The following is a 17,458-nucleotide window of genomic DNA, read 5'->3' as shown; positions in this document are numbered from 1 at the left end:
TTGCTTCTGTTTTGCCTTTTTGTTTTTAATTCCTCAATAGCTACATACAGCTCCTTCACAAAAAGTTATGGATGCACCGAATCCAGGATTCAGTTCGGGATTTGGCCTTTTTTAGCTGAATCCTTCTGCCCCGGCTGAACCGAATCCTAACTTGCATATGTAAATTAGGGTTGGGGAGGGAAATCGTGTGACTTTTTGTCACAAAACCAGGAAGTAAAAAATGTTTTTCCCTTCCCACCCCTAATTTGCAAATTCGGATCCGGTTCGGTTTTCGACCAAATCTTTCGTGAAGGATTCGTGGGTTCGGCCGAATCCAAAATAATGGATTCGGTGCATCCCCACAAAAAGTATTCGGCCGAATCCAAAATAATGGATTCGGTGCATCCCCACAAAAAGTATTCAGATCTTTGACCAATCCTCCCATTTTAATGAACAACAATACTTACAATTACATTTTTGTAAAAAAGTTATGAAATTTTAGCAAGTCAGTGGTCCAAAACAGGAGGAAAAAGTAAGACTAGGACAGGTCAAGCACAAAAAAGTTTTATGTCCTATTCTATGAATAAGCCTGAATCACTCCCAGTGTGTAAAGCGGAAATGTACTTAGGTAAATGACTTCACTGTTGCAGCTTTTTGATTACATTTGACAGAAGTGGAATTCCACGCAAATCCAAACAGATTCAGAAAGCTTAGTTTGTCTTAAAACAATATATATTATTTTCTAGATAAACTTTTAAAAAAATATGCTGCTGACAATGAAAGATACCAAGACACCAAGGGGCCCATTTACTAAGGGTCGAAGTGAATTTTCGAATTCAAAAACTTCGAATTTCGAAGTAATTTTTGGGTACTTCGATCATCAAATAGGCCAAAATTCGATTTGAATTGAAAAAACGTTGAATATTCGACCATTCGAAAATAGAAGTACTATCTCCTTAAAAAACTTTGACTTTGCCACCTTGAACCTGCCGAATTTCGATGTTAGCCTATGGGGACCTCCTAGAACCTATAGCCAGTATTTGGCTAAGTTTTTGGAAGTCAATGTTTTTTTTTTATTGGAAATCGTTCGATCGATCAATTTGAATTCGATTGAAAACCGCTAAATTCACTCAAAAAAAAAAAAAAAAACTTCAAATATCTAATTTCGATGGCAAATTCCCAAAGTTTTACCACTTCGAAATTCGACCCTTAGTAAATGTGCCCCCAAAAGAAAAATTGGAGAAAGATTCAATTTACAAAACTACGTAACAGGCCAATGATAACCAAAAACCTTGATTGAACACTTACTCCAGTTCTCACAACCTGCCATAGTATATAGTACAGGTATGGGATCCGTTATCCAGAAACACGTTATTCCGAAAGATCTGTATTTCAGAAAGGTAGACTCAACTTTATCCAAATCAAAAATTTTTAGAAATGATTTCCTTTATCTCTGTAATAATAAAACTGTACCTTGTACTTATCCGAACTAAGATATAATTAATCCTTATTGGAAGCAAAACCAGCCTATTTGGTTTATTTAAAGTTTACATGATTTTTTAGTAGACTTAAGGTATGAAGATCAGAAAGATTCATTATCTGGAAAGCCCCAGGTCCCAAGCATTCTGCATAACCGGTCCCATACCTGTATAAGCCAAAGGTCTTCTAACACAGCTCAGTCGAACCAAGAGTCAGTAATGGTTGATCGCACATCCTTCATGCTGTAGTGTAATTTATTTACTTCTTACAGCTGGTTTTTCTGCAGCCTTCCAGTTTGAAACTTTATAGTTCTCATTCATACAACCACAGCTATGGCAGGGGTGATTCTGTGACCTGAGGCAGCTCTTGCAATACCACCCAGTTTATCTCTCCACCCCTTACCTTTCCTGTGTGTGTGGGGAGGGGGGGTGCTTTGCGAGTGCAGAGAGTACAATGGATTTTTTTACCACCTCTGGTAAATGTGAGAGTCTCAAATTGGCTCACGGCAGCAGCACCCCTATCCTAATGAAACATCCTGTATACAACTTTGTTAAAAAATAAAGTTACAGTAAAACCCTTATTTTTCATAATGTAAATGGTTGGCAATGTGGTAGTTCAGCCAACAGGTGGTGCCAACCCCCAAGGCTTGAGTCCTGCGCGGAACCAATTTCTAAGACCTGGACCCGACACCCACATATTAACCCACTGTGATCCGCTACCCGACCAGGACTTCTGCCTTATCCAGAACCCGCAGACCACCATTAAACAGGAAGTGATGGTGCTGCAAATCGGAAGTGACATCAAGTGGGCGGGGACAGAAACAAGTTTTGTAAAATATAGACATATTACATAAGATAAATCTAGATGAGACCCGCAACCTGACCCACATCTATACCTGCACCTCAAAATCCTCCCCTAATTCCACAGGGTACCTGACCCGCTGCAAGACTCTACCAAGGGATTTGCAGTGCTAAAACCTGAGTCAATTGAACAAGATGGCTGCCTATATAGTACACGTCGAATCATTGGTTCTTGTGGCTGTCACTTAAGACGGCTTCTTCTCTTCATAGACATCTGCATCAAGAAAAAACAACCTGTTTTCTAAGACTAATCTGTATACAATAACCAGGTGGCAAGTTTGTAGGAAACAAATTTATTGCTAAAGTTGCTCACAACTTACATAATTGTATAACTGGGGGGTGGGGTGCTTAAATGGGAACTAAAGTCTAAAATAGAATAAGGCTAGAAATGCTGTATTTTGTATACTAAACATAAACATGAACTTACTGCACCACATGCCTAATCAAAAACAGATTTTTTTTTCAAAGTTGGCCACGGGGAGCTGCCATCTTTGCAAGACTACGCACATGCTCAGTGTGGTCTGGGCTTCAGTTAAGAGGTTAAGCTTAGGGATCGTCATATATTATCAAAACAGCACAAATCAAATAATATCTGCCAGAAGCCAATACAGCAAGACTGATTAATAATCAGAATTATTCATCTACATGGTCACCGGCTGTTCTACAGGGAAACAAACAAAGCTGATTGAGTTCTGGGAAGTAAGGGGAGGGGGAGCCTGCCATTTGAAAGTATGATCGTTTCCCTGGAGAGCAGTTAGGGACCGTCTGAAGTTTCCCATTTGCAGCTGTCAGAGCAAGTAAATGAAGGGGGAATTTCACTGCATACAGTCACGTTTATTATAAAGCCAGTACATATTTTTAATTATAAAAGTATATTGGAGATATATTTCTTTTTCATTAACGAAAGTAAAAATGCGATTTTAATTTTTTGCCTTTACACCCCTTTTAATTAGAGTATGAACCATGAAAATCTGCCATGTGCATCGGCAGTTTTTTTGGCTATGTTTACTTTGTGAACACACCTGTAAATACCACACCCATATTCCCGGAATAATATTATATCCAAGTATAACACACCGGGAGAATCGAGAGAAAATAAAGCACACACGAGGAATTTTTTGGTTTTATAGAGAGTTTAGCTGTGTCTTTTGGTTTATTGTACATGCTTTATTAAAATGGTTCCCATATTTACAAAATCTGCAGAAAACACCTCTCCCCGCTCCAGCAGACAAGTGCGCTCACAAGCACACTTACTATTCCACCTTAACATGAAGATCAGACTATTCAAAGGAAACAAAGCGTTGTTTGGGGACACATATACAGTTTTACCTATATGTACACCATCAGAAGTATGGCAATAATACTGAAGATTCCTCCTTCGTTCTGATTATTCAGAATCACAGGATGCTTTTCCCAGTCAATACACAATATCAACTTCAGTACCAAAGCTGCTTGTAGTGACTCTGGATAAATACATTTATGGGGCAATTTCCCTTAGAGCAATTCAAGTCTGTACAAGAAATATAAGGCACATACCTACTTTGCTGCAGTTGAAGCCTGGATTTCATTTCTCATTAACTAAATCACAGGCAACAAAAAACCGCAAAGGGGTTAAAATTGATTGGGCGAATGAACTGCAGAGAAACATTATCTTACAATGTAATTGAAGGTGTGCCTATGAATACATCGCATGGATTTCAAACCCACTGAGATTGCCCTCCTTGATTATGTGATAAAATACTTTAGACACAAAAGAAACCGCTCAAAAACTTGCGCTCCCATGGCTGCTCCCCCATAAAAGTCCGGGTGCTCTGTCCATAGCGTCCCCACAATATCCACAACCAAAGGACGGCATAAAATCACCTTACACATTTTGGGAATGGATCCCTTAATTATAGGCTGAAAAAAAAGCAGGTTTATTGCAGGGTCCTGCGAATAACAATCGCCTTACATGTTTCGGGAATGGATCCCTTTATCATAGGCTGAAAAAAAGCAGGTTTATTGCAGGGTCCTGCAGATAACAATTGCCTTACGCGTTTCGGGAATGGATCCCTTAATCATAGGCTGAAAAAAAGCAGGTTTATTGCAGGGTCCTGCGAATAACAATCGCCTTACATGTTTCGGGAATGGATTCCTTTACCATAAAGGGATTCATTCCCAAAATGCATAAGGTGATTGTTATCCGCAGGACCCTGCAATAAACCTTTTTTTCCTGGAGTGCCGCCTTTCTTTGGTTGTGGATAAAATACTTTAGCTCAGCCTTTCACAATAAGATAACATTACCTGGTATTACTAGTGAAAATCTACCACTAAATAAAAAAAATCACATGAGAACAATAGTTTAAAGTAGTGCAGACTGATAAATGTATTTATGGAAAAAAAACAGGTTTTCAAAAGTCTGAAACAAATACCACATAAAAAAAATGTATACTTTCCCATACCCTTTCTGATCTGTGAACTGCCCATTTGGCAGAATCATGGGTGGTTCCTTATAAAGCCAAAGTGGAGCTGCTCCACAACTGCCAGTTAGAGTACTAATAAAATATGTAACAACGCACATTTCACAAGATCGATTTCCTGAATCCTGTTTCATTAATTACGTTCGGTCACAGAAAGATCAACGTTTTGGAGGGGGAAGAAAAATGCTTGGCAGTGAAGATCATAATGCCTAGTATTAAAATCTTCTTTTGCGGTTTATCACGTTAAATTCTCATTTCCCTGTACAAACTGTGGCGAATATTGTGGAGCACAAAACCTCCTCGTTATAGGACGGGAAAGAGAATGCAGTTCCTGAACAGCCCCGGACTTTGGCTGTTAAAAGTTCAGTCCTGCTTTGTGTGGTCTCTGACATCTTCTTCATCTGTATATTCAGAGGGCTCTTCCCCTGGTTTAAGCAGTCGACCAACATATTCATACTTTTCTGAGAGAGAAGAAAATATGATTGTATTATAAACAAATAAATAAAATCTTTTTTTTTTTTTTTAAGTGATACGGGCACTTGAGAGCTGTGAAGATGTGGAATTGTCTCCCTGAATCAGTTGTACAGGCTGATACATTAGATAGCTTTAAGAAGGGGTTGGATAGCTTTTTAGCAAGTGAGGGAATACAGGGTTATGGGAAATAGCTCATAGTCTAAGTTGATCCAGGGACTAGTCCGATTGCCATTTTGGAGTCAGGAAGGAATTTTTCCCCCTCTAAGGCAAATTGGAGAGGCTTCAGATGGGTTTTTTGCCTTCCTCTGGATCAACTGGCAGATAGGTAGTTAATTAAGTCTATTAAAATCACCAGACATCATCACAACTTTTTTCAAAAAAACCTCCCTAGTGAGTGAGTTTCTCCCTGTAGCAAGAGTGATGTTGAAGTGCAGAGGGCCATGCTGGGGAACACACATACTGAGGAAGTGTCCCAGCTTGCTCATTATACACATGTATGATATGGATCAGTTAATGTGGCCCCAGTCACACACATTTACATGATAAGCACTAATAAGTAGAGAGGCACCGAATCCACTATTTTGAAGTAGTTGTCAGTTTACCCAGGACTTGTTAACAAGAACACCACAGATCATAGATTTTGATCCTTAATCAAGATCAAGGCAAAAGCCTGAAATGACATGTGCCTGCAATTCTATGCAATAACTCAACCCATGTGCCACTGATCATTATCAGAAATATATGCACTCATGTTGTATAAGAGGAAACAAAGTTTATACAGTTTGGTCCATAAATCTTTGGACAGAGACAACTTTTTTCTATTTGAAAACTTTTTTGAGCCCCTGAAATGAAGTGGTTGTGTTAAAAAAAGGCTTTCATTCCTCGTTTTTTTGCAATCTTTTTGTTCAACCCACTGAATTAAAGCTGAAAGTCTGCAGTTCAACTGCATTTGAGTTGTTTCATTTAAAATTCATTGTGGTAATGTACAGAACCAAAATTTGACAACAAAAAGTTGTCTCTGTCCAAAGATTTATGGGCCTAACTGTAATACAAATAAGCTGACGTTGCTAAACTGTCATGCAGTGATTTTGCCTGTTTACCTTAAAGGAGAAGGAAAGGTTAAAATTAAGTAAGCTTTATCAGAAAGGTCTATATAAATACACCAGTACGCTCAAAGTAAAGCTGCTCTGACTCCTCTGTCAAAAGAAACACCACATTTCTTTCCTTCTATTGTGTACATATGGGCTTCTGTATCAGACTTCCTTCTTTCAGCTCAAACCTCCAGGGCAGGGCTTGAACATGCTCAGTTTGTTCCTCTCACTCTCTCCTGTCATCTGAGCCTATGAGTGAGCATTCAGGCAGGAAGTGATGTCACACCAAGCTAATATGGCAGCTGCTATCCTAAACTAAGAGAGAGAGTTCTAGAGCTGTTTACTCTGGTATAGTAAAGCATTCTGCAGAATAAATATAGTTTTATACCATACATTATTGTGGCTAATCTATTAGAAATAAAATGCTTTGGTATCTTTCCTTCTCCTTTAACTTGCACACACAGGCTCCCAAGCAACTTTCAAAAAAAAGCACCAGGGCGTCTTCCGCTTCCATGTGTACTGACCCTCTACAAGCAGCAACTGAATTGCTACAACAATCTCTCTAACAAAAGATCCATTCACAAGGGCAGATGATCAAGAAAAAAAGTTACAAATTACCTTTAAACTGCATTTCCCATTCCCGAACACTTTCCATCTGTACAGCGTTTAAGTCGGACAGGTCATCATATTCATCTCGGAGCGCCTCTTTATCGAGGCAAAACGTTGCTAGTCCCCTGGAAGCATCTCTACCAGCAAATAATCCATACGGGCCATCTGTAAAACAATGAAGATATTAGCCATACTGAAAAGGTAGGGTTTATACTTTACACTGTTAATCCATTTCCCTCAGTCCCATACATGACGCTAACTAATGAGATAGAGGAAAGAAAACTTTCTAAAATATACGCTTAACTTTTACTTTTCTCATTGGTGAGTTTCAGACTGGCAGACAAGTAAGGGGCAAGTAGCAGACACATATATTAACTAATGTAGCAGAGGAACGTCAGCAACTAAAGAATCAATTTTAACACGGGACTTTAAAGGAACAGTTCACTGTAAAAATAACAAAAGGGCAAATAGATAGTATGTGACAAATAAAAAAATGTTACTAATATAGTTAGTCAGCCAAAAATGTAATGTATAAAAGGCTGGAGTGACTGGATGTCTAACATAACAGAACATAACTTCCTGCTTTTCAGCTCTCTAACTCTGAGTTAGTCAGTGACTTTAAGGGGGGGCCATATGGGACATAACTGTTCAGTGAGTTTGTAATTGATCCTCAGCATTCAGGAGAAAACCAAAAATAGTTGTGAGTCCCTCCAAAAAGCAATCAGTGTTATAAAAAGTACAAAAGTTTATTAAGACATGGTAACAGCGGCCTAACGCGTTTCATGCCTGTTGGGGCACTTACTAATAGGCTTAGCATTCAGGTCAGATTTAAAAGCAATAGTTACGGCCCATGTGCCCCTCCCCCTTAAGTCTCTGATTGGTTACTGCCAGGTAAACAATCAGTGTAAATTAAGAGAGTTGCAAAGCAGGAAGTAGTGTTCTGGCTATTATGTTAGACACCCAGTCACTCCAGCCTTTATACTTTACATTTTTGCCCAACTAACTATATTAGAAATCATATTAGAAACATTTTTTATTTTGCACAGCCTATTTTAACGTTTAAACTTAGTCTTTAGTACAAATGTCAAAAAAAGAAAGATGAACTAAATTCATATCATAATATCTGCGCATATATATATATATATATATATATATATATATATATATATATATATATATATATATATATATATATATATATATAAGCCCCTCCAAAAAAAACAAGATTGCCAAAAAAAGTAATTCAAATAAAAGTATTCAAATTTCAGAATAAAACAATTTGCATCAATTGTGAGCAAACAAGTGTTGCTTTCTTTTGTCTTGATATCTTGATATAGAAATGGCTAGTTCACCGTAAAATGTACTTTTAGTATGATAATTATATGCTATGACAGCATGCAATTGGTCTTCAGTTATAAAGCTATTTAGCTCTCCAAACTTTGATTTGAATAACAAAAGCAATAAAACTGTAACCTCAAAGCGCAAATAGGGTGCTGGAAGGAGGCAGAAGAATGTAAATAATTTAAAAACTATTTCATACATTAAAATAAGAAAAACAGGACATTCTTTCTATTACATACTAAAAGTTTAAGGGATACTGTCATGTTTTTTTTCCAAACGCATCAGTTAAAGGAAAACTATACCCCCCAAACAATATAGGTCTCTATAAAATGATATGGCATAAAACAGCTCATATGTAAACCCCTGCTTCATGTGAATAAACCATTTTCATGATAATATACTTTTTTAGTAGTATTTGCCATTGGAAAACCTGAAAAGAAAATTTACATTTTAAAAAATAAGGGCTGCTCACTTTGATCGTATAATTCACGGTACAACCAAACAAGCTATACAAGTTAGGTCACATGAGCCAATTAACAGACAGAGTTATGTCTTTTGCTTCAACACGTCTTCCTGTTACAGTTAGAGTTGTAGTATTTCTGGTCAGGTGATCTCTGAGGCAGTATACAGACCATCATGAAATGGTGGTTCAAGGCAAAAGATGTAAAAGGGCAATATTTACTTAAATATATTTACTATGCCACTTAATATGATATAAACTATGTTGCTCAAGTATTCATTTTGGGGGTATAGTTGCCCTTAATAGCGCTGCTCCAGCAGAATTCTGCACGGAGATCTGTTTCTAAATCTGACATGGGACTAGACATATTGTCATTTTCCCAGCTGCCCCCAGTCATGTGACTTATGCTCTGATAAACTTTAGTCACTCTTTATTGCTGTACTGCAAGTTGGAGTGATATCACCCCCCCCCCCCAGTATCCTAACAACAGAACAATGGGAAGTTAACCAGTTAACAGCTCCCTGATACAAGATAACAGCTGCCTGGTAGATCTAAGAACAGCACCTAATAGTAAAATCCAGGTCCCACTGTGACACATTCAGTTACATTGAGTAGGAGAAACAACAGCCTGCCAGAAAGCAGTTCCATCCAAGTGCTGGCTCTTTCTGAAAGCACATGACTAGGCAAAATGACATGAGATGGCTGCCTATAAACCAATATTATAAATAAAAAAAATACACTTGCTGGTTCAGGAATGAAATTTTACATGGTAGAGTGAATTATTTGCAGTGTAAACAATGCGATTTAGAAATAAAAACTACACCATAAAAATCATGACAGAATCCCTTTAACTTCAAGATGAGCATCCCCTTTAAAGTTACAACTGTAAAGATTTGGATTCAGTCTGGCTAAACATTTGGAATTCAAAATTCACATCTGAATCTTGCAGAAAAAAAAGTGCTAGAATTTAGGCAACTCAAACCAAATCTTGGGCTGGAATTTCTGGTGTTCTGTCTAAAAACAATGCAACTGAAGAGGGTTTGGAAGGTGAAGTGTCCCTTTCAATTGAGTGAGTTCATGCGCTTTCTCTGCAAGTTCCTAAAGTAATTCATATTACATACTCACAATGGATCTGTAATATAATTGGGCTTATTTAGGCTCCAGTAATGCATGGAAGCTAACAAGTTTAGGTAGTTGGCAGGAATTAGCTATATCCCATTACAATGACGTGCAGGAGCTAGACTGAAATGTATGTGGCACAGCTATTTCACTGCTGCAACCAAATATACTTTAATGTTTTATTAAACTTTTATTCATAAGGTACTAACATAATGAAAATTTGGAATGCTACAAAAGGCACATCTCTTTTAATAGCTAAATGCTCTAATCCCTACATTAGTATTATATAACAACAGTGTTTATAGAAGTCATCTCTAGTTTGATAACAGAATATCTGGATTTGAAGAGTGGTTGCTGCTTGTTTGACATATCATTTATATATTGTAACCTTGGGCTAGCAGTAATTGTTTTTATCCTTGGCAAATCATTTTAGCCTATTTAGTTTTTTTCCTCCCATGTGGCCACCGTGCACTTATTATAAGCAGCTATCTGCTATGTAACCGGAGCCTTTTCTCCTTTGTATGTCTGACCCAATTGCTACACAGCAGCTTATTTATATAAACAACAGTAGTGTTTCTGATGCAAACACACCAGTTTTACCAGCGCAGGGCAACATTGCATTATTTTGTATTACTTTAAGAACACTTTCATTTTTTGATGTTACTCTTCCTTTATTAATATTTAGAGAATACGACCTTTGTGGCTGCATAAATCTTATCTCACAAGTTTCCAGACCAGTAATTTGGGCCAAATTCATGCTGTGCAACAACTTTGCCAGCACATACCATCAGCTTATTTTGGAGGTGGGGATAATTTACGCAGCGCACCATGACATCCTGGATTTACAAACAGGACTGAATCACCTCCTTTGCATTTATCAGCAGATACACGTGTTAACAGTGCAGCACTTGACGCTGCAAATGAGGACAGAATAAAAATGAACCCTATATATTAGAATAGTATGAATGAAAATGTAAATCTACTCTACATGCTAGTGCAAACATTAAAGAGATACGGACAACAGAAATTAAACTTTTTTTACATCTATCATAATATTGCCTTTGAAAGCATCTTATAACCTTGCCATAAAGTATTTGCACAATGCTTTTATATTACCTTTCTGATGCCCCATGTTCCTCTATTAGAGGGCTGCCATATTTGTGTGTTAGCATTAGAATCTCTAAGTGACAGTCAGGTTGGCAAAACAGTCAGGTTTAGAAATTCAACCATCAATTACTTGTAAAAACAAACCTCTCAGCAAAAAAAACGATCAACATGATCTATAAGTAACTTTTAATGTACATTCATATTTTAAAAAGTAGTTTTTGTAGTGTCAGTATCACTTTAAAGTAGACCAAGACTTATACAAATGACTCAGAATTATGTGACTTGTATAAAAATACAACATTTCGATCACAAACACTGATCTGTCTCGGGGAATCTTTTATTTGATATCACTTTAGACAGTTCCTGTTGAATGTGGTGCTGCGTTCCTTCTGTTTATTTTATTTGTTTACTTTTAATCTTTATACTTACTGTAATAAAGAATATATATTTATGGATGCTTTATCACACTTTCATCCTTGACACCGGTTCGCATTCCCCATGCTTCCTACAGAGTTTCACATACATTAAATACACATACCTGAATTCCCCAACAGCCTCCAATAACTGTTCTATTTGTGGCTTAGAGGATTCAGCGTCCCCTGCTGTTATCCAGATCCTGATCTAGGAAATGTCATATGTCTCAGTTTGTACAATGGTGTTTTGGGTAGATGATCTATCCCCCATTAATTTCCACTATTATTCGGATCTCAAATAATTTAAGTTTTAGTTAAACAAAACACTGATGATTCGTTATATCTCTAACTGTGCAGAACAGACACCGACAGCAAATAATACTCTTTTTTTTCAGTGCCACTTAACCCTTATATTTATAATAAGGCTTTCTCATTATACATACTACCTGGTTGCTAGGGTTAAGCTGGCCCTACCAACCAGAAAGTTGCAGAGGTGTTGCTGAATAAAAAGTTAAATACAAAAACCTAGTTGCTATGGTAAGGTGGGCCCGAGCCCAGACAGCTGCAGAGGTTTTTCTGAATAAAAAGCTAAATAATACAATATAAGTGAATGAATACAAGTTGCAAATAGTCTCTGAATATCCCTGTTTATATCATATTAATGTTTAATGTAAAGGAACAGCAACACCAAAAAAGGATTTTTAAAGGGGTTGTTCACCCCTTTTCAACTTTTAGTATAATGTAGAGAGTCTGAGATAATTCGCAAATTATTTTCACTTTTTATTAATTGTGGTTTTTGAGTTATTTAGCTTTTTATTCAGCAGCTCACCAGTTTACAATTTCAACAATCTGGTTGCTAGGGGCCAAATTACCCTAGCAACCATGTATTGATTTGAATAAGAGACTGGAATATGAATCGGAGAGGCCGGAATAGAAAAACAACCAATAAAAAGTAGCAATAACAATACATTTGTAGCCTTCCAGAGCATTTGATTTTAGAAGGGCCCACATTTGAAAGCTGGAAAGAGTCTGAAGAAAAGGGCAAATAATTCAGAAACTAAAGAACATAAATAATGAAGACCAATTGAAAAGTGGCTTAGACCTCGCCATTCTAAAACATATTAAAAGTTATCTTAAAGGTGAACCACCTGTTTAAGTAATTGTACTGGTAAAACTGGTGTGCTTGCTTCTGAACTTGCACTAGCATGTTTTGATGCTACTTTTCTTTTAAAGGTGAATTACCTCTTTAATAGTTAAAATTATGTTTTAATAAAGTATAATTCAAGGCCCATTTGCAATGTACCTTCAGGTGAAAATACCGTGTGTGAGAACTGGCACTGTATTTGGAATATAAATACGCGAATAGTACCAGAGTCAGAGAGAGGAGCTTGTTCTAGTTGTTGTGCATGTCAAACAGGTGGTTACATCACACTGACATTCATATACATTACTCCTGCATTGGTGGTTAAAGGAACAGTAAAAAATAAAAGTGTTTTAAAGTAATGAAAATATAATGCAGTGTTGCCCTGCACTGGTAAAACTGCTGTGTTTGCTTCAGAAACACTACTATTGTTTATATAAATAAGCTGCTGTGTAGCAATGGGGGCAGCCATTCAAAGGAGAAAAGGCTCAGGTTTGAGTGTATCATTGTGTGAGTGTATCATTGTGTGAGTGTATCACTGTGTGTGAGTGTATCACTGTGTGTGAGTGTATCACTGTGTGTGAGTGTATCACTGTGTGTGAGTGTATCACTGTGTGTGAGTGTATCACTGTGTGTGAGTGTATCACTGTGTGTGAGTGTATCACTGTGTGTGTGTAACAGGGTGAGTGTATCACTGTGTGTGAGTGTATCACTGTCTGTGTGTAACAGGGTGAGTGTATCACTGTGTGTGTGTAACAGGGTGAGTGTATCACTGTGTGTGAGTGTATCACTGTGTGTGTGTGTAACAGGGTGAGTGTATCACTGTGTGTGTGTAACAGGGTGAGTGTATCACTGTGTGTGAGTATCACTGTGTGTGAGTGTATCACTGTGTGTGTGTAACAGGGTGAGTGTATCACTGTGTGTGTGTATCACTGTGTGTGAGTGTATCACTGTGGGGCTGCACAGAGGGAATGAGTATGATCAGAGAGTCACGTGTGTGTAACAGGGTGAGTGTATCACTGTGTGTGAGTGTATCACTGTGTGTGAGTGTATCACTGTGTGTGAGTGTATCACTGTGTGTGAGTGTATCACTGTGTGTGAGTGTATCACTGTGTGTGAGTAACAGGGTGAGTGTATCACTGTGTGTGTGTATCACTGTGTGTGAGTGTATCACTGTGTGTGAGTGTATCACTGTGTGTGTGTAACAGGGTGAGTGTATCACTGTGTGTGTGTAACAGGGTGAGTGTATCACTGTGTGTGAGTATCACTGTGTGTGAGTGTATCACTGTGTGTGTGTAACAGGGTGAGTGTATCACTGTGTGTGTGTATCACTGTGTGTGAGTGTATCACTGTGTGTGTGTAACAGGGTGAGTGTATCACTGTGTGTGAGTATCACTGTGTGTGAGTGTATCACTGTGTGTGTGTAACAGGGTGAGTGTATCACTCTGTGTGAGTGTATCACTGTGTGTGAGTGTATCACTGTGTGTGAGTGTATCACTGTGTGTGAGTGTATCACTGTGTGTGTGTAACAGGGTGAGTGTATCACTGTGTGTGAGTGTATCACTGTGTGTGAGTGTATCACTGTGGGGCTGCACAGAGGGAATGAGTATGATCAGAGAGTCACGTGTGTGTAACAGGGTGAGTGTATCACTGTGTGTGAGTATCACTGTGTGTGAGTGTATCACTGTGTGTGTGTAACAGGGTGAGTGTATCACTGTGTGTGTGTATCACTGTGTGTGAGTGTATCACTGTGTGTGTGTAACAGGGTGAGTGTATCACTGTGTGTGAGTATCACTGTGTGTGAGTGTATCACTGTGTGTGTGTAACAGGGTGAGTGTATCACTCTGTGTGAGTGTATCACTGTGTGTGAGTGTATCACTGTGTGTGAGTGTATCACTGTGTGTGTGTAACAGGGTGAGTGTATCACTGTGTGTGAGTGTATCACTGTGTGTGAGTGTATCACTGTGGGGCTGCACAGAGGGAATGAGTATGATCAGAGAGTCACGTGTGTGTAACAGGGTGAGTGTAGACGGGAGCATTGCCAAGCCCCGCCCATACATTGGCATCTAAGCATCACCTCACCAGGCCCATAGAATTTGCTTCCCTGGGTCACGTCAAACACTTTCCCATTGACAGCCAGTAGGATCCTGGGGTTGTGCGTCCCGTCGTACTCTCGCAGTTGTTGCAGGGCGAAGTCTCTGCGTTTCATACGCGGCAAAGAAGTGGCTGCGCCCGACCCCGACCCTTTCCAGCGCTGGTAGATTCGGAAGGCCCCGTAGAGCACCAGAAGCACAAGAGCCGCGGTTAGCAGCAACTCCCCAACAAATAGCCATCCTAGTCCGGACGGCTCCCCTTCGCTACCCGGTGGCGAGGTACCAGCCAGCAGCTCCTCCACCTCCAAGCTCTCCGACATCACCTGCCGGCCACCACCCGAGTCACCGCCGTCCACCTGACTCCCGCACAAGGGAGGGTTTCGCAGGTCACGAGGAAGGCGCGCGCCGTACCCACAGCGCAAGGCAAAGCTCAGACAGGCGCCGCGAGGTGGCAAAGTAGATAGCGCCAATCCCACGATCCCCGTGTGCAGGGGGCGGAGCAAGGGGAGTAGAGGGCAGCGGCCGCGCAAGCAACGTGACGCTTACACCGAGCGTGGCCCGATGACGAGTTAAGTTTATCCGGAAGTGAAGGATTGGATTCGGATTACTTTCCCTGCCTTTTTTTTGTCAACAAAACTTTATCAACAAAAGTGTTGTCATATATCTCAACGTGTATTTTTTTTCTACATGGCTAGATTAGAAATCCTCTTGGCTGCCAAGTGATCAACAGGTTCTTGGCGCAAAGGGCTGCCATTAAAGGAGAAGGAAAGGTTAAAACTAAGTAAGCTTTATCAGAAAGGTCTATGCAAATACACCAGTAAAGCCTCAAAGTAATTCTGCTCTGAGTCCTCTCCTCTGTCAAAAGAAACACAGCGTTTCTTTCCTTCTATTGTGTACACATGGGCTTCTGTATCAGACTTCCTGTTTTCATCTTAAACCTCCAGGGCTTGGGCTTGAACATGCTCAGTTTGCTCTTCTCTCCTCCTCACCTCCCTGCTGTAATTTGAGTCCAGTGCTATGAGTGTGCAGGGAGAAATTCAGGCAGGGAGTGATCCTATACAAACAGATAGAGCTTCTACAGCTGTTTACTCAGGTATGGTAAATAATTCTGCAGAATAAATATAGTCTAATAGTTATATCTTGCACTATTTTGGCTAATCTATTGCAATTAGGGTTGCCACCTGACCGGTATTGTACTGGCCTGGTCGGTAAAAATGATGGTTGATCCCAATGTTATTAATAGGGGAAAATGATAAATATATAGGAAGGCCGGTATTTTTTTCCACAAAAGGTGGCAACCCTAATTGCAATAAACTACTTCAGTAGCATTCCTTCTCCTTTAACTGAAGCATCAATTCAAACAAACTATCGTAATTCATATAATACTTTTGCAAAATCACATATTATATATTAGAAACGTATACATAAATTATTATGGTCGCAAAGCTACATGACACTTACCTTTAGGTCAATTATGACCAAAACAGAACTTATGTCTTAGAATAGACCAGCCATATGCAGGTTTAAAGCATTTTTTTGCTTTTGCATAAATCTTGGTGTGCTAAAGTTACTAAGGTGTGCATTGAGCTATTCTGGAAGTCGCATCTGTTTTTAAACCTGGTGTACACACATCTGGCTTTCTGGAGTTTCTGCCAACTATCAGATACAGGGCCCACACACAAGCATATAAGTTGCAGACTGGGTATGAATGGGACAAATTTTAAGGTGCAAGTTTGTGGTAGTTTTTTTCAGATTTATTGCTAAAATCTGTGTTGGACTGGGGTGTTAAGGGCCCACTATAAAACATTACACCACCGGCCCACTATGCAAACTATTTTTCCTACACTCTTCACTCATTTTTGTGCCCTTCATTTGCACAATAACATCACCAGCAGGGGACAAGATAGGGAAATCTCCTGATACTTCTAGTGGAGGAGTTTACTAAAACAAGGCATTCTGGGTAGAATACTCAAAGCAGTGTTACAATCTGAGTATGCTCCTGAAATTTGCATATTATAGCCTCTGTTACAGTCTCAGTATGGCCTTCCTCAGTGAAAGAACCCATTTGACAAAGTAAGGGATTTTTTTAAAACCTGCAGTTTTTAACAAAAAACTATATATGTAGTTTGATTAAACGTGTTTATGTTGTACTGGTCAGATTGTTAATATGTGTTTGATTTTGGCTGTGATAGGTGCCCTTTAAAGTGCAATTTCAGCTTCATTACAAAACTGCTAATAGGAGCACTGGCCCTTGGTCATTTCAGCCTTTGGGGTAGGGTTGCCACCTTTTCTGGAAAAAAATACCGGCCTTCCTATTTATTTCTATTTTTTCACTATTAATAACATTGGGATCAACCATCATTTATACCGGCCAGGTGGCAACCCTACTTTGGGGGTGCCCTAACACTTGCCAATTCCTTTTATTGGAACTTTCATTCTCCTTTAATCACTATATATTGTGGAGGCCATGGGGTGAATAATATAAGTGAATGTTTAATTAAATATATAAAGCTATCTATCTCCATAGTAACTATGGTAGCAATGGTAACTATGGAAAAAATAGCAACTATGTAACAAACTATGTATTATCATCCTGTCATAGTTACATCCATCATGATATTTGATATGTAAAATGTGTACTGTATTTGATCACACCATTAGCTGGATATGTTTTATATAGCTCTGTTCTTACCTCCTTACCCTTTGTAGTGCTGATTTACTGTTCTTTACTTTTCTGCATTTCCAGATTTCACCAAATCTTTCCTTTCCAACAGGCGTGTGGTGTTGGATGGCAGATCTTCCATGTAGTTTACACATCAGCTTTTTCTATCAG

General features: G+C 38.9%; 1 protein-coding gene across 1 annotated transcript; it reads right to left on the bottom strand.

The window, feature by feature from the left end:
• Positions 1-4,658: 4,658 nt before the first annotated feature.
• Positions 4,659-15,010, bottom strand: pgrmc2.S (progesterone receptor membrane component 2 S homeolog). Its single transcript, NM_001096297.1, has 3 exons — positions 14,615-15,010; positions 6,961-7,116; positions 4,659-5,238 (listed from the first exon to the last, which is right to left on the bottom strand). The coding sequence occupies exons 1-3, from the start codon at positions 14,943-14,945 to the stop codon at positions 5,141-5,143; spliced, it is 585 nt and encodes a 194-aa protein (NP_001089766.1). The 5' UTR covers positions 14,946-15,010; the 3' UTR covers positions 4,659-5,140.
• Positions 15,011-17,458: the final 2,448 nt, after the last annotated feature.

The sequence above is a fragment of the Xenopus laevis genome, chromosome 1S (genome assembly GCF_017654675.1).
Source record: "Xenopus laevis strain J_2021 chromosome 1S, Xenopus_laevis_v10.1, whole genome shotgun sequence".
Lineage (NCBI taxonomy): Eukaryota > Metazoa > Chordata > Amphibia > Anura > Pipidae > Xenopus > Xenopus laevis.
Note: the sequence above shows the minus strand (reverse complement) of the source record. Positions and strands in the feature narration are given on the sequence as shown.